This window comes from Sminthopsis crassicaudata, chromosome 5, assembly GCF_048593235.1.
Source record: "Sminthopsis crassicaudata isolate SCR6 chromosome 5, ASM4859323v1, whole genome shotgun sequence".
Classification (NCBI taxonomy): domain Eukaryota; kingdom Metazoa; phylum Chordata; class Mammalia; order Dasyuromorphia; family Dasyuridae; genus Sminthopsis; species Sminthopsis crassicaudata.
The window spans coordinates 270,469,157-270,494,541 of record NC_133621.1 but is presented as its reverse complement, the minus strand read 5'-3'; the positions used below and the strand labels follow the sequence as shown (position 1 = coordinate 270,494,541).

General features: G+C 33.3%; 1 protein-coding gene and 2 long non-coding RNA genes across 13 annotated transcripts in view; 2 read left to right on the top strand and 1 right to left on the bottom strand.

The window, feature by feature from the left end:
- The window catches only part of LOC141544640 (ankyrin repeat domain-containing protein 26-like), a 64,210-nt gene extending 46,945 nt beyond the window's left edge, over positions 1-17,265 (top strand). For 8 of the 11 annotated variants that reach the window (XM_074271037.1, XM_074271033.1, XM_074271034.1 and 5 more), the window contains 5 exons: positions 3,459-3,716; positions 4,681-4,781; positions 6,544-6,682; positions 13,556-13,598; positions 14,332-14,956. In XM_074271037.1, the coding sequence (XP_074127138.1) occupies positions 3,459-3,716; positions 4,681-4,781; positions 6,544-6,682; positions 13,556-13,598; positions 14,332-14,459 (669 nt within the window). In that variant the 3' untranslated portion in view covers positions 14,460-14,956. Of the gene's footprint in view, positions 1-3,458; positions 3,717-4,680; positions 4,782-6,543; positions 6,683-13,555; positions 13,599-14,331; positions 14,957-16,923 lie in introns of those variants that run through there. The other 3 variants (XR_012482723.1, XR_012482724.1, XM_074271038.1) reach the window with 3 other exon arrangements.
- LOC141544642 (uncharacterized) overlaps positions 1-20,488 on the bottom strand; it is a 26,009-nt gene extending 5,521 nt beyond the window's left edge. The window contains exons 1-3 of the long non-coding RNA XR_012482726.1: positions 20,409-20,488; positions 14,166-14,260; positions 3,452-3,568 (exon numbers count right to left, since the gene is read on the bottom strand). This is a non-coding gene — a long non-coding RNA (uncharacterized LOC141544642). The remainder of the gene's footprint in view (positions 1-3,451; positions 3,569-14,165; positions 14,261-20,408) is intronic.
- A 101-nt stretch (positions 20,489-20,589) lies between these two features.
- LOC141544641 (uncharacterized) lies at positions 20,590-21,278 on the top strand. Its single transcript, XR_012482725.1, has 2 exons — positions 20,590-20,829; positions 21,037-21,278. It is a non-coding gene; the product is annotated as an uncharacterized LOC141544641 (long non-coding RNA).
- Positions 21,279-25,385: the final 4,107 nt, after the last annotated feature.

The following is a 25,385-nucleotide window of genomic DNA, read 5'->3' as shown; positions in this document are numbered from 1 at the left end:
ATTTGAATTCTTTTTTTGAGTTCCTCCATAAATTCTCTTTAGGCAGGGAGCCATTTCACATTATTTTTGGGGTCAGAAACTATTTATGCTAAAGGATCATCTTTTGAAAGTGAATTCCGGTCTTCCCTATTCACATAATATATTTCAATGGTGTTTTTTTTTTCTTCTTTGCCACTTCTTCTTGTCTTTTTTTTTTAATAAGACATATTTTAATAGAAGGTATTAATTTAAGTACCTCCAATCACTGGGTGGGGGATAGTGCCTCAAGCTTCCCTTCAGCTCTCCACTCTGACCAGGAACCTAAAATCAAGAACTCCACCCTCCTGCAAGTGCCTACAGTCAGCAGTGCCCCTACCCACCTTCTTCTGCACTCACCAGATGTTGGTTCCTTCTCGCCCAGGGCTGCATCTCAGCAGCACAGCTGGGCCTTGTATTCCTAAACATTCGAGGATCACTCCTGAAATCCAACCCCCACTCCACAAGAGGAGTCAATACAGTCCCACATTTGGGCAGGTCAAAACAGTGGGGCAGGTGAAAGTGACCATAGTTCCAGCAGAGACATTAGCTACACAAGCCGCTAGCCTGAGGGATCCCCACTGGATGTTCCTGAGTATTTAGCTTTGAGATGGTTGCACTTCTGATATGTTAATCCTGGCCCAAAATCTTCCTTTAGATCTTGTCCTGTTGTATCAAGAGAGGAATTCTGTTCTGCCCCCAAGTCAGCTTGGTTTTTCATGTTTATTTTTGCTCTGAGGCAAAGATTTGTCTTATTTGTGGGGTAAATTAGGCCTTGAAATTGACCATCTTGCTTTGCCATCTTCCCAGAATGCTCCCCCAAAATTTGAAAAGAGCATTGCTTTAAGAGATTTAAAAAAATATAGAACCAATAAAGAAACAGTTTGATTTCAGGGTGATTACTACTAAGAGTAATAACCTTCATTACTTTAAATAGATTTTAGAGTTACTGACTTATTGTAGGAAAACAGGATTTTAATTTGTTTGAGAGAAAGGGCTGACATACTTGGAAGATTTTCATTTCACTCCACCAGTAAATGGTTTATAATCTTTCCAGTATAGTATTCTGCATATATTGCTTTTCTATTTTAGGGAAGGAAAGATTTTCCTCCTGCTGAAAGAATAACAAATAAATGAATACATGGAGAGATGTTTTTCTTTTTTTGTTTTTTTTTTTAAGATGTTAGATTTTGATAATATTGAAACATTTCCCCAACTCTGATATTTTACATCACCAAAAATTGGGGGAATGATTTGAAGAGCTTTTGAAAAATAGAAGTGCTTAAATGAGCTAACATTTGCAAAGTGGTGCTATGCAAGTGTTAAATAGAAGTGATGCTACCCATGTGATTTCTGAAACTCTTTCCTTCTCAGGAAATCGTAAAATGCTCAACTTAGGTTCTTAGATTCTCAGACTGTCTTGTTTATGATAGTTAAGGCAGGTTTGATGGGCCCAGACTGTTTTAATTGGTATCATTAAGATACCTATGATGGAAACTCCCCAGACAGTTTGATAAAGCCCTGATGGGAATCATGTTTTCTCAGAATATCTTTAACAGTCCCAATATCTCAATATATAACTTTTATCTTCCCAACTCTTCTGTATTACTTGTCCTCCTCCCCTGAGAAAACCCAAGTTTATATTTACTCTCTGAAAGGTGTGCTTATTGTTCAGATCTGCTCATAGGAGAGCTACAGGTGTCAGCCCCCTGTCCTGATTCATAAACAAGGAGGGGATAGGCGGGACTCAGCAGAGTTTAATCTATTCAGGATTACATCAGGGTTAATATACCTAAAGTTTGCCTATTGGGGTACAAATGCCTAAGTATTCAGTGAGATTCTTGCTACATCTAAATTGGAACAATAATCAAGGCATCATGTACAAAAGTATTCAGATAGCAGGTAACAGATAATAGAATGTCTGGCTGATGTCCTCCAGACACATTTCTTAGAAGTCTGTAATTGTGCCTTCCTCCAAAGATTCTTGATACTAGTAATCAGCAAGGTTAGACATGTCTCCTGACTTCTCAGAAGGCCTGCCACCAGCAGGAGGGATAGAGAAGCTGAGCCAGACTAGATTCCCAAAGTACTCCATGGAGAAAAGGGTCTTATACCTTAACATTCCATGGCCCTCAAGACTTATGAAGATTTCTGCTAAGTCCTTTTTAGGAGTAAGCCAGCTAGGAGATAGGCTCTCCCTCCCCCTTTGCAACTTCCATTTAATGATCTTTCTCCTTAATATAGCTGACTCTGGTTAGACTTCTAAATTCCTCTATGGATTTAGCCTGCCATTCAATGGTCTACTGATGGCTCCTAGAATATTTCTTTAATGGTTTCTTTCAAATACTAATTTTTTGCTAACTCTATTGCTCTCCCGAATCTATTTATGTTTAACCCCTCCTGCTACCTATTTTAGGTCTTCATTGTATCTGTAAATTCTTCTCATAAATAAAGATACCTTTTGGCAAAGAGAATGTCCTTATGAATTTTTCACATGTATCTTAGATTTCGTAGGTAAAATTGGGAGTTGCTACACTTACCCCATCATTTTTTCAAATAATGACAAGTGACTAGAAACATTTTATTTTACTGTCAATCATTTGGTGTCTTGCAGTTTTCATCAATATTTATCGAACAGAATTGGCGTCTTAATATGCATAGAATTTGGCCTCTTTAGAACTCAGTAATGTCATATTTTTTTTTTTTTGTATCATATATTTCACTCAGTCCTCTAGTCCCTGGGGCTGAAGGAAAACAGGTAGCTATCCTGCTTAGTTTATTGGTTTAGATTGTTGTGCCACTTGAGGAATATTAAGAGGCGCCTGTTGATGTTGTATATTCCTTGGGCACTGATACCAGAGTTTTGCAGATGAGAAACATACTATTTTTTCTGGTACTGCAATTGCACATCTCTCCTTGACATTCTAATTAGTTTAGATTGATTTTCTTTTTTCTAATCAACTCTGACCCTTAGAATCAGTCTTGTTAGAGTGATAAAAAAGGAATCATATTTCTTTGCAAATCCTTTTAATATCTATCTTTGCTTTAAGCCTAACATAATTTAAGAAGGTTTTGTTGATATCCATCTTATGTGAATTGGCTTGGTATCTACTCACTGTATTAAGAGGTGGAGAGAAAAGAGTTATAACAAAAGAAAGAACCCAGAAGAAACTATAGAATAAAGTAATAAATGTGGATTATTTCAACTTTATATAGAAGCTAGTAAAGTAATTTTGTGGTTTCTTCTTTCAATCTTACCTTTGTTTTGAATTTCTTAATTTGCTTTAATAATCGCTTTAGGAAAATATTTTATAGCTATAAGATAAGGATAAAGAAACACTTTCTTAAAGCTTACAATTAAGACTAATTTAATCTTAATTTTAAATGATTATTTAAGTCAAAAGATATTTACTTCTATACTTTGCTAAACTGATACCTTATAGAAACATGATGAAGAACTTCAGCAACAATTCGATGCTTCAAGAACTGTATCTTCCACAAATAGGCATATGGAATCTATAAATAGATGTCTTCAAGAAGAAACAGTGGAAACCTTGAAACAGAAATTTGACATGCTGCGTCTTAAGTGTCAATTAGAAATACATAACTACAGTCAAGTAGAACAATATGGACCAAATGTTAAAAAACAAGTGAAGGAAGAGACTAAAGGAAAACTAAAAAAAATCAATCCATTATTAAAGGTTATTTAATTTATCACTTTTATATTTTAAAATATTTCCATGTAAATGCAGATTTATCATTTCCCCCCCTATTATAAATTCAGAATCTTTTTCTTTAGAATTTTTCCCTCTACCTTTTAGTCTCCTTAAGCTTGGTATCACCTTAAAAAAAAAAAAAAAAAAAAAAAAAAAAAAAAACAGAAAGAAGAAAAGAAATTATTGCCCACTGATGTGAATTCTGAAAATACATTATTTTCTTCCCTTGTCAGAAAAAATGTTAAATTATCTATTTAGAATACTTTGTTTCCCAGATAGTTTTATGACCATAGTTAAGGCAACTATAATGCACTTAGCTTACTTTTAAGTATCATGATGGATGTCCAGCAGTGGTTTTTCCATGTAATGAACCAAATTGTTATTTTAAAGTTTCATATAATCATTCATTTTACAACTCTCTTTCTCAAATCTAGTTCTATTTACCACTCAAGGTACCTATTTTACATCTTTGAAATCATAAGCAAAAATAACCATATATACTATCAAATTGTTTTTTTTTATATAATTGGTGCAATATTCAAAAAGTGAGTTCTTTTAGTTTTTGTCTGTTTTTCAACGAAAATTTTAATTGGAGGAAAACATTTTAAAAGCATCTGGAGGTAATTTTTTTTTCAAAATTGTATTTCATATGTTTATAATAATCTAAAGAGATAAAACTCAAGGATAAGAATTAGTGAATTAACATCTAGTAGAAATTGAGTTGTTTTTGTTGTTTTTTGTCTTTTTCCAATTCAAATGCAATTCAGCTGATCTTGATCATGACTCATTTCAAAGTTAGAATCTATGTTTTGCAATTTAGTAGTGCCCTCTGAATCACTGTCTGAAATTAAAATGAAAGCTAATAGAATATGACAACAAAGTCTTAGAATTTTCAAGATAGAGTCAAGCATTTTTGTGAACTTTATTCTTTGTTTTCCATTTGGTTTAGATTCAACAACTGAAAGCTAAATTTTGCAAAAGCAACACCGGAAATCAAGAGTTGAAGGCAGAGCTAGAGAGATACAGAAAATTCTTTTCTCAAGAACACAGGTACACCTAAACACAGACAGGAAGAAAAAAGCATATAAATTTACATTGCTTTTGAAGATTTCCATTTGGAATATAACAAAACATTAATGATCATATCTATGACCTCAATGGAAAATGTGGGTTAACTGGGAGATTATACTTATATAAATATTTTATTTATGTATTTATTTTTTAATGTCAACTAGTTTGAAAGGAATACAATGGAAAGATGATCCCCTGGCTACAGTCAGAGGACCTGGATTCAGATCTTACCTCTGATGCTTGCAACTGTATGATTTTGGACAAATCACTGAACCTCCTGGTGCCTTAGTTTCTTTGTCTTTAAAATGAGCATGTTTAAAACTGGGGTTTTAAGATGCCTTTTTAGTCCTCAATCCAATGAAATGATCCAATAAAAATAACTAATTTTTAATTGTGTCTCATTTATATATCCTATTGTTTCTTTTCAGTATTTGAGACAGATTAGTCCTTCCAGGATAGTTAAAAATTTTAAATCAGAAAAACATTACTATGTTTTCAGCAAATGACAAGAGTAAACATTTTAAAGTGTTGTGGGAAATGTATTAACAGGATCATAGCAATATATGAGATATTATTACTACTCTTCATCAGATAATGAAAATGAGAAGTGTAGGATCTCATAGGGGTTTACACCAGAGTATTGTATAGCCAAAAGATATAATGGGTTAAAGAACAGGGGATGGGTAAAACTTCCTTGGTATATATCTTGCTGAAAATGTGAAATTGCTTTGGTTTTATGTTCTCTATCCATTTTGTTTTTTAGCCCAGAGTGATTTGGATCCTACCTGATTTCTTTAAGACCTAGTAATTTCCATTTGAATTTATAGAATAAAGTGATTTTAATGGCTTCTTTAAAATCAGATAAATAAGGAATGCAGCATTTGCAAGTATCTTTTGTGTTTCTGTTTTTAATTTTGTTTTGTTTTGTTTTCAGTTTCCCCAGGCCATTTTGGATAAAAACAAACAAAAACAAAACAAAAAACAAAAACAAAAACAAAACAAACAACTTTTTCTTCACTCAGTTTCTTTATACCATTCATTTGCTAGAAAAAGACCTTAATAGAAATAATTCAATTATGTAAAAAAATGTATAACATATAATTTCATTGTTTTCTGAGTCAAGAAACTTTTTAAGAAAAAAATCACAATTATGACAGTATTAAAAAAAAACCCAACCATTAAGAAAATTAATAGCCATTTATGTGCTGTAAAATGTTCACAGAACCAAAGAGAGGCTACTTATGGCAGACTAATCAATGAAAAACTAAAATACTAATATAATGCCAATATCCAAAGTAAAATTTGTTAGGATAAAATATAGAAGCAATCATTCCCAAATTCCGACAAAGTCAAAGATTTAATCAAGAAACAAATCTACATTGTTTTTCAGTCATATTAATGTTTTAGAAGTATGTGTAAATATGTATATGTGCATATACATATATATTTTGTATACATGAATATGTATGTATATGTATATAGGTATATATGTTCATTATATACATATATATCACTATATATATATACACACATATATATAAACATATATATACATATATATATATGTTTGTATGTGTGTGTGTGTGTGTGTGTGTGTGTGTGTGTGTACACACACATATATGTATATCTACAATCCTCCCTGGAGACATGAGGAGAGGAGTGAAAAATACAAAAAAAAAAAAATGCATAGCTGAGAACAAAAGTAAACCTAAAGTTTTAAAAGTAAAATTTTACTCAACAGATTTACTACAGGTCCCTTTCTGGAGCCAATGAATAATGAATTTGTTGATACTTCTTTGGTACTTCCTAGAAGAAGATCAATATATTTTCCTGAAAATACAGAGTCTTCAGAAAGTTCTACTGAAGACTGCTTTTCAAAGGTTAGTCATTTTTTCCCACCTTCTTGTTCTTTATCCTAAAGTTATAATGTAAAATTTCATGCTTATTTATTTTTGGGATTTATTTTTCAAAAAAGATGATTTTTTTTGCCTAATAATAAATAAAAAATGTAGATATTTTTAAAGTTTTGTGTTCTTTAAAGTTTAAAGGCTGTGTATTAAAGTTGTTTTTTTTGTTTATTTGTTTTGTTTTGTTTTGTTTTGTTTTAATCCACAAGTATCATTCCTTTAAATTAATGATAATTCAATGGTGAAAAGGTGTGTAGCCAACATGGCTTAATCTTCTCTTTGACTCTCTCTTTGTAACCTGGAACACTTTAGTCAAAATCTAATTGTTTTTAAAGTAACCTCATATTAGTGCCTTTTTTTTTTTTGTAATCATTTTTTATTCTAATGACACAAAGCTGATGGGAAGAAAAATCCTGTAGTTTCCATAATTAAAGGATTAGGATGAATGGAATTGGGAAAACCAATTTAACATATTTTTTCTTTTTCAATGGGTTCAATAATTTAGCATCTTAAAATAGTTTTCTTTCCTATACATACATACATATATATATATATATATATATATATATATAGTCACTTAAAACATAAACATAAAATAAGAAAATAAAAACAAGTAAAATAAAATAAAGCAGAATCTTTTCATGTGCCAAGTAAAACATTGTGAAGGATTCAAAATATGCAGGAATAAATTTCAATTTCAAGAAAACATATATAATAATAGAAGGCATTATATTCCTAACAGTCCATTTTTTCTTTTATTTCTTCTAGGTTTACTTTTGTTCTCTGCTATGTTTTTTTTTTTTTTTTCTTGGTACTTTTCACTCTTTTCCTCATGTCTCCAGGGAGGCTTGCAGATATACATATATGTGTGTGTACACATATACACACACATATATATATATATATATATATATATATATATATATATATATATTTACTGATATATATGAATATAATGTACATATATACCTATATACATACATATTCATGTATACAAAATATATAAGTACATGCACTTATACATATTTACACATACTTCTAAAAGATTATTATGACTGAAAAACAATGTAGATTTGTTTCTTGATTAAATCTTTGACTTTATCGGAATTTGGGGATTATTACTTCTATATTTTTTCCTAATAAATTTTACTTAGGACATTGGTATTATATTAGTATTTATTGCTTATTTTTCCCATCCCTGCTTATTCTTCTTTTTGACTTAGGCTTTACCAGCTGTCCCCTCCTCTACCCAACCACCATGGATATGTTTTTTTATCTTTTCCCCCAATCCCATACTTTCCTCTTTATCCCATTCATATTAATCTACACACCTTACCCCATTGCCGTTCAATTACCCACACTACTGTACCCCACCTTATCCTATTCCTTCCAATCTTATTTTCTTTAGAGATTTTGAAGGATATTGTACCCTTTCTGATGTGTATATACCAAGAAAGAATAACACACACACACATACATACACATATTGTACGTGTATAAGAGACACACAAATTCATTTTTCAAATTGTTCTTATATGTTAAATTTTCTATTAAGTCCAGGTTTCCTTGAGATAAAATTCTGAAATTAAAATAGTATTTTGAATGTCCTTTTGTTTTCATTGATTATTATACTTAATTTTTCTGGTTATAATATTTTCATCTACAACATTAAGGTTTTATGTAATATATATCTCATTTTTCCCATTTCAAATTTAATATTTTTAAAATTACAGGTCAGTCATCTTTACATTTATGTATATAATTGGGAGTTCCAGATTCTCCCCCTTCCTCTCTCCTTACTATAACCCTTCCTTAGCGCCACCCACAGTGAAACTACATGTGAAGTGATGCAAAAACCTTCTATTAAAGTCATGTTGCTACAATAGAAAACAGATCTTCTCCCTCCCCTGTCAAAAAAAAAAAAAAAGAAAATAAAAATTTATGCTTCAATCTGTATTATGACACAATCAATTCTTTCTCTGGATGTGAATAACATTTTTCATCATAAGTCCTGCACAATCATTGCATTGATGAGAACTTGCTACTACTTTATACACAGGACATTTCACTTTGCATAATCTCACAGAGAACTTATCTCACTGAAAACATCCTACTAATAGGTTATTTTATAAAATATATATACATATATATATATATATAATGTTCTTATAAAATTATTATTTCAACAGTGATATGTAGCATGATGTATTCTGTCATTCCCAATTGAAGAGCATCCCCTTCATTTCTAATTCTTTGTCCTGAAAAATGAACTGCTATAAAACATTTTTGAATATATAGGCCTCCTTTCCCTTCTTAAAAATAATTCTATTTAGGAGACATGCCATATATTGGTATAGGTCAAAAGGTAAATAAGATTTTTAGGAACCTTAGAACATACTTCCAGTTTGCTTTACAGAATGTTTGAATAAGCTCACAATTCCATTAACAATGCATAAATATCTCCTTCCCCCCCACACATTCATTCCAATATTTGTCATTTTCCTTTTCTGCCCCATTAGCCAATTTAAAAGACTGTACCTCAGAGTTGTTTATGTCTAATTTCTCCGATCTACTGTTAGAAAAATTTTATATGACTATAAATAGCTTGATTAGTTCATCTGAAAACTGTTCATATCTTTATGATTTATCAGATAGGAATATGGCTCCTATTTTTTCTTTAATTTGGCTATAACTCTTACATTTGAGAAGTGAAGCTTTCATCAGATAAACTTGCCTCAAAATTCGTTGCACAATTACAATTGCTAATTTTATTCCCCACTCGGTTTATTCTGTTCTCTCTCTTATCACCCTGTCCCTCCTTAAAAGGTTGTGCCTTTTAACCTCCCCTCCCTTAGTATGTCCTCCTTTCTATCACTCTCCATCCTTCTCATACCCCGTTCCCTACCTCCTTTCCTGTAATATAGATTTCTATACCTGAGCGAGTATGGTATTTTTTCTTTGAACCAATTCTGATAGTTCTCTTCCTCTTTTCCTCTCCATTGTAAAATCAGGTTTTTAATTTCCTCTTTTCAGGCAGATAATTTATGTCATTCACCTCTCTCTTTCCCTTTTTCCCTAGTGTATTCCTCTCTTCTCCTTATAGTTTTAGTTTTCAAAATATTATCCCTTCCTATTCAACTCATATCTCTGCCCTTTAACTATAGAAACTCCTTCAAACTGTCTGAATCAACTTCCCATGTAGAAAAATAACCAGATAATAACCTTACAAAGTCTCTTATGATTTTACTTGATTGAATATGCCCTTGGACTTTTTCTGAAACCTGTATTTGAAAGTCAAATCTTCTATTCAGCTCTAGCCTTTTTGTCATGAATTCTTGAAAGTCCTCTTATTATTAGTTTTGCTGAATAGGTAATTCTTTCTTGTAATCCTAACTGCTTTACTCTGGAGATTATCATATTACAAGTCCCCAGTCCTTTAATATAGATGCTGCTAAATCTTGTATTAATCTGACTTTGGCTCAACTATACATAAATTGTTTCTTTCTGGATGCTTGCAATATTTTCTCCTTGATTTGGGAGTTTTGAAATTTCTTTTATTATTCCTGGGAGTTTTCATTTTGGGATCTGTTTTAGGAGGTTTCTTTCCATTTTTATTTTGCCTTCTCATTTTAGAATATCCTAACAGTTTTCCTTGGTAGTATTTTTGAAATTTTTCTAGGCTCTTTTTTTCCCATTATGACTTTCAGGTACACCAATAATTTTTAAAACACCTTACCCAGATTTATTTTCCAAGTTGTTTTCATTTTCTTTTTTCCCCCATTATTTTGTTTTTGTTTGTTTGTTTGTTTGTTTGTTTGCTCTGAAACATTAATATAAGTTACTTATTCTGGAAATGTGAATTTTGGTTATAATCCTCCCTCCATTGCTATCAAGAATATCATATTCTTAAGGTAGAATCCTTAAAGGTAGAAGTTGCTAAATAGTGTGTTATTCTAACTGTGATTCCCCTGTCCTTGAATTGTTTTTTTCTGGATGCTTGCAAGTATTTTTACCTTGGCTTTGGAATTCTGTAATTTAGCTGTAATATTCCAGAGAGTTTTCATTTTGGAATTCCTTTCAGGAGGTAATCAGTGGATTTTTAAATTTCAGTTTTACTCTTGGGTACTAGAATATCAGGACAGTTTTCCTTAATAATTTTCTTGAAAGATGATATCCAGACTCTATTTTTGGTCATGACTTTCAGGTAGACCAATAATTTTTAAATTATCTCTCCTGAATCTAGTTTGCAGATTAGTTGTTTTTCCAATGAGATATTTCATATTTTTTTTATTTTTCTTGTTTAAGCGTTATTATATGTTGACTTATCATAAAGTCATAAGCTTCCATTGTGCAATTCTCTTTTATATGGAATTCTTTTCCTTTGTGAGTTTTTGTACCTTCTGTCCCTACTGGCCAATTGAGCTAAAAAGCTAAAGGCATTCTTTTCCTCCTTAGCCTTTTGTATTTCCTTTTTAGGTATTTTTCTCAATTCATGTCCTAATTTTTTCTCTAAGTCTCTTACTTAATTTTCAAGCTTTTCAGCTCTTCCATGTCCTGAGTCTAATTCTTACTTTTCTCGGAGGCTTTGGATGTAGGAGCTTTGACGTTTTTTATTTTCTGAGTGTGTTTTGATCTTCCTTACCACCACTATAACTTTCAGTGGTCAGAAGCTTTTATGTTCTCTGCTCATTTCTCTAGGCTACTTATTGCTCAGCTTTTACCTCTTTGATAATGTAGGGTTCTGTTTTCAGAGTGGAGGGTGCTCTGACCCAACTTTCAGGGATTTGGTGCATCTGTTTTCAGAGATTCTTCAAGGAACCTGACCACAAACACTCTTTTCTGCCTTGGAGCTTTTTGGACTGTCCTTGCTCCACTGTAGCTGTAAGATTTAGTGCGTTCAAGCAACAGAGTGCTATTTTGCTGATGCTGTGGTTACCATGTTTGCGACTGGGGTCACGGTAGCACTACCTATGCTGGGACGACTTGCCCTACTCCCACCCCTGGTAGCACAGACACTCTTCTGTGAACTAACATGTCCTTCCTGTTGTACCCAGGCAGAGATGTCCAGGAGCTCCCAGCACTGCTGCTGTTTCCACCTTGTGATGATGTTGTCAGGGCCAGGACTAGGGCTAGGGCAGGCCCAGTGACTAGCCTCCTACACCCTGGAGCCCCAGCCCTTTTCTGCTGAACGTCTAAGTCCTCTTTGGTGTTTTTGTCCTGGGATATCTGGAAGCTACCAGTAGTGCTGTGGATTGAGAAGGCCCACCTTGTGGATGCTGGGGCTGGGTTTAGGGCTGCACAGAATTTCCATTCTGGTGTCACAGATGTTTTCTGCTGCTCTTCTAAGTTGTCTTCAGCTGGAAAATATTCTACTCTGTCTTTGGGGATGTTCTGATGCTCTAAACTTTGTTTAGATTCCTTTAAAGTAATTTGGAGCATTTGGGGAATGAGTTGGCTGAATTCTGGCTTTTATTTTGCCATCTTAGCTCCACCTTGAAAGAATATATCGTTGCTACATTTAAAAGCAGGAAAACTTGGATTCAAATCTCACTCTCTGTACACAAATGACTCTGAACATATTTGCATAGGTAGACATTCATATACATGTATGTAAATATGATACCCGTGTGTGTGTGTGTGTGTGTGTGTGTGTGTATAAAAAGAAGGTCTTATAGAGAAGAAAATTTAGAGTTAGATACTTATTCTGACTTTGAAACTTGGCCTCTACAGAGAGCATGAATGTGCTCACTGATACCGTATTTGGGACATTAGTCATATCTCACAAGTAATGAATTCCTTTGTCCTGGATATTTATGATGTTGCCACATTGATTATTGCTTCAGATGTGGCTGGTATATATCTGAGCCATTCTCTTGAATTCGGCCTTTAAAGAAACTTTGGGATTCCCCCTTGTGGTGTCAGAGGACACATAAAACAAGTACCTAGTCAAGCCTATCAAAAGGGTAGGATCAAAATGCTCAACCCAGTCTCTTTGGTCAAATTTACTCCATATATATTGGAGATATCTTCAAATTCAAAACAAAATCTTTATATTTCTGCCATGTCAAGTGAATTAGGCTTTTCTTCGTCACCCCTTCTATGTGTTATGGATGTACATATGTGTATATTTATATTTAATTTTTTCCAAGTATTTAATTTTCTGTTTTGCTCCATGTAAATTGATATACATTTTATATGTGGACTGTCTGTAGCTTAGTGAAGTATTAATATTTACAATTGTTTTAAAGTATAGGCTCATTGTTGATTTTCTTTTTAAAGAAAAATGTTATATTCAGCAAAAAAAAAAAAAATAATAGTAATAATAACAAGGGTAACATTTGCCTAGAGTAGAAGGCATATATATATATATATATATATATCAAACCTGAGACATAACTACTATGCTAACAAAGTTCATATTTTTTGGTATATAATTAATAGTGATAAACTCTTGATGCTGTTAATAATAGTATCATCTTTTATTAGATCCCACCTTCTATATGGGCCCTCATTTCTGAGTGTGGGGGGTCACAAAGTTATAATTTGTTAAGGGTAAATATCTGATTTGTATATGTTTCACATATCTATATATCTGGAGTAAGATAAAAAATGAGTTTTTATTAAAAAGGGATTTGTGAGTGGAAAAAATTTAAGCCCTATTTTATAGCTATATATTTTCTGATGAATGACCAATAGTCAAACTTAATTAATGTGTACATTTATTAATAATTTCTTTGGATACCTGCAATTTATAAAAACAAATTTTGTGAGTTGTTTGGATTATCTGTAGTTCCTTATTCTTCATTTACTTCATTTTTTTGAAATATTATTTTAATGTTATTTCAGATTCAGCAGGCGATGGAAAACTCTGTAGCTAAAAGTGATGATGGTATGTTCAAATGATTCATAAGTAAAATGTCACCGTTTATGCTCTATCTGATTTGTGAATATACCTTTAAAATCCCCCTAAAGTGCTATTTCAATGGGAAGAAGAAGAAGAAGAAGAAGAAGGAGGAGGAGGAGGAGGAGGATGATGTTGTTGTAATAGTGAAATCAAAGTGTGGTTTGTATTTCTTCTGATAGGCAAATAAAATAATTGTCACAGTTCATTTCATTTTGAGCCCGAAGGCAATAATATTATAAATAGGAAATAGAGCTCGAACATAAGCATGAGCAGATAGACAACACAAGCAAATAGACTACTATGAACATAATTTTAATTGCAGTTCCTGTACCGATTGCTACTTCAGAAGGTAAAATGATAATATTAGGTGAACAATCTGATGAGTTGCTCCAATAATAGAAATGGACATTTATTCAGGATCTTAAACTTTGCATTTTGAATATATTAGCTGATTTGAAATTCCAAACAATCCTGTATGGTAGATGACTTCCAGAAAATCTTGAAGTTCTCTCTATGAAATATAGTCCTTAAAACCATGAACAAGTCACTTACCTTCAAAATGCTCAGCAAACTCTTAAGACTCACTTGGACCAATGACCATTTCCATGATTCTCACACCCAGAATTCCTTGATATGATGAACCATTACTGCCAATACAAAAAATGCACATACACACACATGTATAAATTGCTTTTTCTTCTTCTTTTTTTTTCCACAGATATTTCTGAGCTTCCATCTACATCTCGCTGGGCTTCACCAGTAGTATACAGTAGAAGGCCAAATCTGAATTGGGATCCAGTTTCCAGACCAACTCAGCATTACTCAAGAAATTTTAAAAAATATTAATGAACTTTAAAAAAAGGAAAAAATAAAGTACATCGAGAACTCTACTAACATCACTATTCATCAATTTGATATCAAAGCTCTGTATGTAAGACACAAGAGCTTTGACCTGCACAATCTAAGTTAACTAGCTTAATTATAGAAATTTAGCATCCTTCCGCCATTCTTTTTCCTTCTCATAGTGATCAAGCTCAGTGTGACAGAGTTAATAATTAAATGCAAAGTGCCCCCCAAAATTCTTGTACCTCTGAATTAATCACTGGTTTAATAGCAACAGGTAATCATCTTATGACCACTTAGATCATCCAATTCATGACTTGTACCATTTCCTCACACCTACACTAAGGAGAAGCCTGTCCATTTGTGGAATATTTCTTACTTCACCCACCTTGCGACCCTGCTGACATATGATGTCACTCAACTATCACATGTCAATCAGTGGAATTATTCAATATCTATTATAGCTGTTCTTGAATGTCTAGACATCTAGCCTTATAAAAATCTGGCCCTAGAAAGAGGATGAATCTCAGATGGTGGGAAAGAGCTGAGATCCTCTTCATCACAGAGAACTGTGGATCCTTCCTTTGCTCAGAGTCACTTCCTTTGCTCAGAGCTCGATCTTAGGTTCTTGTGTGGAGATGGGATATTCTCAATTTCCACAGTGATAGCTCCTCTGGTGGGATAGTGATGCATGGGTCACAGCCTTTTTTGACCAATCCCTGTAAGGACTCAAAAAGGAAATGTTCACAAAGTGGCATTTTCATGCAAGGATCGTCCATGGACACTGACCCCTTGATATCTGCACATATATTTTCTGCGCCTGAGGTAAGTCTCATCCAGATTATAGAGTCTCCCTTGAATAACCCTAAATTCATTTTCTTTTAATAAGGCTCCTTATTTGTCTCAATTCATAACCTTTGGACCACTCACATTCTATTTTTATAAATATTATATGGCCCTCGTTTTAAATTTTTAAATGTGCACTATTGGTTATTTTACTCTACTTTTTTTTCCCTTTATTTTCCTACGTCTGGGGAGATATTCAATAATGGAATTGCCAGTTCTTCATTTTCAGCCAGCTAGCTAATTTTGAAACTTTGTGTTGGTAGGGTTAAAATTATTTTTTTTACCTTTAAATTTATTTGACAAGAAGTAATTATTCTTCTCATCAGAATAAATACCTCCTATTCCTATTATAAATACACTTCTTGTTACTATAAAAAGATAAATTAAACGGATAATTTTGCCTATTATCCTATTTTGCTTTTCTGTCTACTTAATTACTTATGTGCTACAAAAAGGGAAGGAATATCAACCTGCTCTGATCTTGACTCAATTTTCAATGTGGCCATGTAATTGAAAACTGTAGTGAAGTTTTGCTACAATGATTCTATAGTGCAGTTTAAATGGTTTTTCATATTTTTAAGAAAAAGAAATAGATTCTAAACCCTGAAATATAATGTTGCTTGAGATCCTGTCCCAGAAGTGACTGGACAAGTAGTAATGTACAAGCCCACAATGTCTTATTCTATACAGATCCCATTGCCACATAATATAAGGCAAGTTCTTTGAATTATGTTTATGATATAAAATGAGACTGGAGCCAATGTGCCACCTCTTCAGCATTGAGGGATTGAATGTTTTTCTGCCTTTTTAAATGCCCCATAGCAAAATCGTTCCTGACTCTCTCTATCCACCTTAGGTGGAGGAGTAGATAATTTATTCTGTAAGAATTTAGTTAACTTTTTCTGACCCTCCACTTTTTGAAAACGTGTCACAGAATACCGTTTTATCCTTCACAATATGGCATGACATTTTTAGTTTAGTTACATTTTAATGGGGATAAAATTTTAAGAATCATATTTGTCACTCATAAAATTATTAATAGGTATGCAGTATACATTGTGCTCTATATCTAAGTCTTATTTTAAAATTTATCAGGGGATAGAGGGAACTCCAAATTCTTAGTTTGTTTATCAAAATGAATAGTCTTTCTGGTCCTAGACAGTTGAAAAAGCTGGATACAGAATTGAACGTTATAATAAGAAATCATGTACTTAAAACCAATTTCTGATACACATTGGCTAATAGGTTTTATAGAGGGTACTTAACCTTTAGTGCTTCAAGAGTCTAACTCACTAAGAATATAATTTGCAAAGAAATTTCCTATCAGGGGAGGTGATTTGTAGCATTATCAGTTCCAGGCAAATGAAATCTCATACTTACTTGAATGTACCTAGTTCAAAAGAAATCTAGCAACATGTTATTGGACGGATTGGAGAAAATACATTTTGGAGAATGGTTATGAATCAAATAATACAATAATGTATTCAGTGAAATGGGATAGAAAAAAGTGCTAAATTCACTGCTCATCTCATTGTCTTTAGACTATATTTTAGGGGAGAATGTCAGAAGAAATAATAGATATGCATTGTACTTCTTAATTTGTTTTTGTTTTTGTTTTCAGCTTTTCTCCCCAGGAAGTCTTGAAAAGAGAAAACACACTGGCTTGCATCAGCCTTTTTCTTCTAGGGACGGTAGAATCTGTATAAAAGGGACATTATTTTGGGACCTCTTGCCCATGGAGAACTACAACTATCTCATCCTAAACAGAACAGTCTTAGATATGCCCTGATTTACAAAATGGACTAAACAGCTCATACCATGTCATGCTGAATGTGGCAGGATTATACCTACAAACATTTGCACTGGGAAGAGTGTGTTGAGGAATGTAAAAGAAATGTGTTTTTTCTCAATCTACTTACATAAAAAACTCAGAGTAATTATGTTATGTCAGGTTGTTCTTTCTTTTTATAATAACTGCAAGAGAGATTGTGCTCTGTTAGTGTGAAGCAACCTGCTAATGAAAAGGTTAATTTAACCGAATCACTAACAGATATCTAAGACTTTACAAAAAACTTTTTTTCTACCATCAGAAATGTGATACTTAAGACATTTATCTATAGCATACTTCCATGTAAAGCGAGTCAGGTCTCAAAAAAAACAGTGTAGCAAAATTTCATAAATAATACTTTCATAATTAATACATGCACATCATGTATTAATATTTGTGTTTTAATTGTGTTTTACATTTTTATGAAATAGTGGAAGAAAATTCCTCAAAAGAATCTATAAATAGGTAGGCTTCATAGGAGGATAATATTTTAAGTAATTAATCCTCATGGTCCATACTTTTTTCTGCCCAAGGCTAACACTATTCTTGTGCCCCTCAAAAGACATATCTTCAATGCACAGAATTAGCTTAAGTAATGTGTGTGTATTAAAACATACATGATGCTTATATACATACATGTGTAGAAATACACAATCAAAGCAAATTACAAATACAAAGTAAAAATTGTACAAATAAATAAACATATATAGAAACATAAACACAGGTAGGTATGTAATTTTATGAGCATATATGCTATCCAAAATAAATCTGCAAATAATTGTATACAAATTATATATATATATATATATATATGCACATGTATATATATATATATATATATATATATATATATATATATATATATATATATATATATATATATGCACACATGTATAAGTATGCATGTGTGTGTGTTTATGAAGTTTTTAGCAGATTAGCAACTTTTCTGCTTTAGGGAGTTGCCTATTAACTATGAAAGATCAAGAATCTTGCTTGGGCTCAAAAAACCAGTATGTGAAAATGGTAAAATTTGAATGTTTTATTTTTACTACAAAACCTATTCTATATAATACCTTAATATAATTATTAAGAAATGTTTATTAGATGAATGAAGAATGAACAAGCTATGTCCTTCCATATGGCCACACCATGTATTAGCTACCCTGAGATAGATTCCTGCAAAGCCTTTTAAGGCACATCTACAGTGCAAATATGTATCCTCTCATAATTGTGGAAATTCATCTAAGTGACTAGGCAAAGGAGTTATCAACACGAGGTAGGGATTAGTTACTGGAACCAGGATCCTCAATATAGCTAGGAAATGGTATTGGAAATTTCTCAGCAAGGAGAGCAGCAATAGAAAAAAATACAAAAGCCTTTGCTGAGTGATTTCTTCTTAGAATTCTTGTGGACAAGAGTGGTAGAAAACTGCTTGTCACTTTGAGACTTGTACAGAAGTATTCTAGTTCCCAATTAGAGGTCTTAGAGGTCTCTGGGAAGGGGTGGCAAGTCTATTAAAAGGGCACAATGTTTCTTGAGCTTCTAGACATTGCAAAGCATTAGCTGTAAATTGGAATGATGGAGTAAGGGAGGAACGAAGGAAGATGAAGGGAAGGATCAGGAAGATGCCTAGGTGGAAAAAAACTTACGTGTGCCTACAAGAGTTGTTGCATGAGGCATAATGCCTTGATTTCTTGTCTTAGATATGCTAAAAATTCAGTCATAAAAAAAGAACCTCTTTTTTTGCATGAGGTTACGCTTAATAATGAGAACTTGATGGTCTTGTTTCAGCATTTACAGTATTCCTGATAATTTTTTTTACTTTTATTATTCCCCTTTTGGAGCTGTTTTAAAGTTTGCTCTAGAAGATTGTGGGAAAAGGGGAGCAGGAGAAGGATATGAACTCAAGGAGGAGAAGCTAATGAAATGTGAAGAAAATTTGGAAGTCTAAATTCTAAAGAATTTTGAAAGAGGCCAAAAGTTTGAAAGGTAATAATAAAGAAATTCAGGAAGCTTTAAGAAATTGATTTGACTTGAGCTGGAGGAGAAAGATTCCATCTTTAGTAGGAAAAGAAAGTGAGCCCAAAGAGTAGTATTGGAAGAATTGAAAGTAGACATAAGGAGGAAGAAGAGATGGAATCCAAATGAAAGAGGAGAAGACATGTTAAAAGAACAGGTATTTAACCAACATCACCCACCTCAAAACAAAATAAAGTCAAAATGGAAACATGGTTTGGGCATAAAGGATGATACCATATACAAATTAGGAGAACATGAGATACATTACATTGATTACATTAAATAAAAATGTTTTGCCCAAACAAAACAAACAGAAACAAATCTTTCAGACAGTATTTCTAATAAAGATCTCATTTCTCAAATTATAAAAAGAATTGTGTCACATTTATAAAAATACAAGTCATTCCCCAATTGATAAGTGGTCAAAGATTATGAACAGAAAATTTTCAGATGACAAAATTAAAGCATTTATAGTTCTATGAAAAAATGCTCTAAATCACTATTGATTAGAGAAATGAAAATTAAAACTCTGAGGTACCACCTCACACCTCTCAGTTTGGCTAAGATGACAGGAATATATGAGAAATGTTGGAGGGCATGTGGGAAAACTGGGACACTGAAGCATCATCGGTGAAGTTGTGAAATGGTTCAACCATGCAGGAGAACAATCTGGAACTATGGACAATGGGCTATAAAATACATATTCTTTGACCCAGAAATGTCATTATTGAGAAGGAAATCATATCCCCAGGAAATCATAAAGGAGCGGGCAGGAGCCAGAAGCACAAATATTTGTAGCAGCTCTTCTTGTGGTAGCAAATAATTGGAAAAGAATTGGATGCTCATCAGTTGGTGAATGGCTGAACAAGTTGTGGTACATGAAGGTAATGAATATTATTGTCCTATAAAAATGATGAACAACCTGATTATAGAAAGGCCTAGAAAGATTAACAGGAACTAATGCTGAGTGAAACAAGCAGAACCAGGAATACATTGTACACAATAACAGCAAGAATATGGGATGATTAACTATGAAAGACTAGGTTCTTTTCAGTAGTTCAGTGATCCAAAGAAAACCAATCCATGCTTTGTTCACTTTTTTTTTTTTATCTCTCCCATGGTTGTTTGTTTTGTTTTTTTTCCCCTTTCACTGTGATTTCTCTCCCCCAACACAATCCTTAAAGCAATATGTATTAAAAATAAACTTACTTAAACAAACAAAAAAGAATAGGTAATTAAAGTAACTCAATTGGACATACTTATCACAGAATTAGGACTAAAAAGGTGCCTCCATGCTAATAGAATCTAAAGAGGTGAGAAGAGAAGGGCTTTACCATTACTGTGCAGGGAGTGTGTCTGAGAATAAAGATACACTGGGTTTGAGTTCCCCTTTATGACATAATTGATTTATGACCCCAAGCAGTCAGCCAATTCTTGTGTCTCTTAGCAACTCTCTGATACACATCTTTTCCATAAGTTCCCTGCACTAATCATTTACAAGTCTTAAACCTCACACTTCTTGAATTTCAGATCAAACCTGAAATCTTCATTCCTAGTGAATTGACAAATGTGGAGTTGAAAATCCCTGAAAGCAGATAACCACAGCAAGTGTAAAAAAAAGATGCGGCCAAAAAAAGATAAAGATTAATAATTTTTTTTAAACCTTGTCAAGAGGCAAAGGTAATCATTTATTCAAATTATGGTTAAGAAATTAATTGCTGTTGTATTCTGTATCTTTTTTGATTGATTAGAAATATGAAAAGTATATGATTGTTATATAACTGTATATACATATATGTGTTAAACAGATCCAATAACTGATTTTATATGTATTTTACTTAAAATTGAAAGTACTATTCATACTAAAAAGAATCACTTGCCTTTTAGACCTGCAAAGAAAACATTCAATGAAAAGAATAAGGATTGTAAAAAAATGTAAAAAAAGGACCTTGAAGTACAACAAAGATTCAACTCCCCACTGGGACTCAGCATTACCTCTCAAGCTCAAAGATGGACCTCCAATGAAATAAGGGACTTTTCAATCATTTCTCTTGAAAAGATCACAACTAAACAATTTTGACCTATAAACATAACTTTCAAAAAAGCATTAAAGGATAAATTGGGGAAAATATTATCTCATTTTATTAAAAGGTTTACATTCCTATATGGGAAAATGATACTTTTTAACTTTTGAGAATTGTATCTTTTATTAGGGCAGTTAGAAACAGTGTGTGGGTATAAGTTAGTTTAAATCAATAATATTTTTAGAAATAGATAAATAAAACAATTCCACCATTAAGGGATTCTGGGAGAAGAATAAAAGGGGGGTAAAGTGAAATGAATTTAATCACATGAAGAGACACAAAAGACAAAGTAGTAGCAGGGGAGAAGAGAGCAGGATTCACACTATTTGAAGCTTAATTGATTTTTAAAGTCTTTTTAAACCTCTTCCAAGAACTTTTTTAATTTTTAAAATTTTTCTTTGTAGCTTTCTGGAAAACTATTTTGGTTTGTACCCTGATTTTTTTTCTAACATCATAGTAGTTTTCCATGGCCAGATTATTTCTCTAGTTTCACTCATTTTTGATAATCTGTATTCTGGCTGTTGACTATGTTATACTTGGGTTTTGCCACACAGAGTAAGGTATATCTCAGACTCCTTTTTTTCTGTGTTGTTGTTTTATGAATTTAAGGGGGCCTACTATTCCTTCCACTTTTTTTATAATCTGAGACCAGCTGTGGTCAGTGCTCTTCCAGTTCATGCTTTGTTCTATAAGTGGTCTGAGGTACTCCCCTCCACTCCTGACATTGAGGAGGATAACCCAGCATTAATACCCAAGCACTCTGGTACCCCTGCAGTGTCTCAGGCAACTGGAAGAGCCAATTTATTTCTGTTACACCCCTATGGATTACTCTAACCTGGTAGCTCCCGTAGAGCTACTCTTAATGCCCGTCCATTGGCGGCACGGCTAGGCCACACTTACCCGTCTTTGGGCCCCAACCCGGATCCCACAGAGACAGACCACCAAAAGGTAGGGGTGAAGCAAAAGAGAATTTTATTCTGAGATAGTACATATTTATACCCCACTGATGATATGGGGGAAAGGAGGAGGTCTTCTAGGAACCTGGCATAATGGGATTGGCCCAAGAAGAAGGAAGGAGGCGTGCTAGGCTTTGAGAGCACTAAAGAGGGAGGCGTGGTACCTGGAGTCAGACAATGTCTCTTGGGGCTATGCCCCTCCTCCACATAGGACTGGCCTGTGCCTCAGAACCTCTCATCCCTCAGGTCCTCCCACATGACTTGAACTGCATTCTTTGCTTCTAGAGGCTTTTTAACCCTTACAATTCCCCTGCCTTCAAACTAAAACTTTACTCTTTTGCAAATGACAAATAGCAGGGCCTCATCCTATTGTTCCTTCATTGCAGAGAGCTCAAACTGTCAGCACTCTGGGCTTTGAATTTGAGGGCCTCCAAAATCTTCTCCACATCAGCCACCCAATCCCCACACTATCTGTGGGATCAACCTTTCTAAACTAAAATTGCAACAGATTTAATTTCCTTGAAGTCTTGTTCTTGTTGAATAGGCAGTCACTATTCTTGGCTGTCTGCACTTCAATCAGATCAAATCATTATCCCAGTAGGTCATATCATTGCTAATGTCCTCCAAAGTTATCTCAGACTGCCCTATGATTTTAATGCAACTTTGATTATTTCCACTGCTCTAAAATTTAATCTCAGCCATTATTTGTAAGAGGATTTAAGAAAAGCAAGTACTTTTTTGCTAAGTTCTTCCATTTTTCCTCAATTCTTCCTGTTTGTACACATTCCATAAATACTCAATTTAATTCCATATTTCCCAACTGCTTTTCTATCAGTCTTCCTTTATTCTACCAGCAATCAGCTCTGACTTTTCTTCAGTCTCATCTTAGAAAACTTTAGACATTTTAAACCAGATTTTAACTTTTGACTTAATGGAACCAAACTTTGGTAGGGTTAATGTGTGGTCCAGTAAGAAATTTCATATGTAGTTCTCATTTTGTTGGGAAGTAAGGCAAGAAAGGATATATAAAACATTTTTGTTTGTTGTGTTCTTATAAAAAACATTTTTTTTCTTTTATATTAAAATATATCAGCTTTTTATATTCAAAATATATGCAAGGATAGTTTTTAAACATTGCTTTTTGCAAAACCTTGCATTCCAATTTTTCTCCCCTTCCCCCCGTCCCTCTTCCTTAGATGGAAAGTAATCCAGTATATATTAAACATGGTAACAAGATATGTATATCACATATAGTCATACATATTTATACAATTATCTTGCTGTCCACACACATGCACACACACACACACACACACACACACACACACACAATCAAAAAGGAAGAAAAACCAGAAGGAAAATAAAATTCAAGCAAACAACAACAAAAGGGAAAATGCCATGCTATGATCCACATTCAGTTCCAGCAGTCCTCTCTCTGGGTTCAGATGGCTCTCATTATCACAAGATCATTGGAACTGGCCTGAATTATCTCATTGTTGAGAAGAGTCATAGCCATCAGAATTGATCATCCTATAATATTGTTGTTGCCATGTACAATAATTTCCTGTTTCTACTCATTTGACTTAGTATCAGTTCCTGTAGGCCTCAACAAGTCTCTGAAATCATCCTGCTGATTGTGTCTTATAGAACAATAATGTTCCCTAAGCCAAGAAGGTGGGAGAAGACATGAATTTTTCTGAGATCTTCCCATATCCCTCAAGTTAACAGCACATTAAGCCTTTGCACATGTTTTGGAGTGACAGAACCCACAAATATTTGGAGTGAAGCAAATTTCCAGCCAAATATAATTTAGAAAATTTTCAGAGAAGGTCTGTTTCAATTGGGCATGAAGGAAGGCAGGCCAAGCACAAGCAGTCACATAGAAACCTGAGTATGGGCAATGCAAAAAACCTAGAGTAGTGTGAGCTTTGTGCTCCAGCAATCTACCAGGAGGAATCTATGGCAGTGTTGGCTACTCTGTCCTGATTGTAAGCTAGTAGATCAGCAGATTAGCTGTAAAACATTCAACACAAATTCCAAAGTCAAATAGCAAGTCCCTAAACCCCAGAAGATCAAGACTTGGCCATACCCACCCAGCACCAGAAGTTAGTCAGCACTGACTGAGGCAGTGACTGTTGCCTATAGAAGAAGCTTGGAAAATCTCCCCTTTGCCCTAAAAGCAGACTTTGACCTTTTAAAAAATGAGTAAAAAAGCAAAAAGAACTCTATATTTTATGGAGAAAGAGTATACATTTTTAAACCCTGAGGACAGTAAAAGCAGAGCATCTCCAGATGAAGCCTCAAAGGCTTATGTGAATTGGCCCCCATCTCCCAGGGATATCCTGGAAGAATTCAATAAGAATCTTCAAACAAGAAAAATGAGGAAAGGAAATGAAAACTTTCCAAGAGGGTTTGGGAAAAGAAATAGAAATTATTTGAAGAAAACTCCTTATAAAATAGATTTAAAGAAATGGAAAAAGCATATCATTCTTTAGAAAATAGATCTTATAGCATAGAAAAAGAAAACAGTTCCTTGAAAAAAGAGAAATGGAAATGGAGAAAATGGAAATTTAAAAAATATGTAGAATAAAATTTTAAAATTCAATTACCCAAATACAGAAGGAGCTAAAAAAGTAACTGAAGAAAATAATTCACTAAAAATGACAAATGAACAAATGGGAATGAATGAGATATCAAATATCAGTCAAAAAATAGAAAAAGAAAAAAAAAAAAAAAAAAAAAGAAAATTTCCTAATTGAAAAAACATCTGACCTGTAAAATAGATCTAGGAGAGATAATCTAAGATTATTGGATTTCCTAAAAACTATGATGAAAAAAAAAAAATCCTAAACATCATATTGTAGAAAATCATCAAGGAAAACTGCCCTAATGTCCTAGTATCAGAAGGTAAAATAGCCATTGAAAGAATTCACCAATCACCTGAAAGAAACTCCAAAATGAAAACTACAAGGAACATTTTAGCTAAATTTTGGAATTATTGGACCAAGGAAAAAATACTGCAAACAGCCAGAAAGAAGCTTCCACTTTAAAGGATCAAAGAGCCTGGAACCTGCTATTCCAAATGACATAATAATTTATATTGTAGCTAAGAATCAATTATCCAGCTAAATTGAGCTTTATCTTTCAGGGAAGAAAATGGACATTAATTGAAACAGATTAGTTTCATTTATTTCTG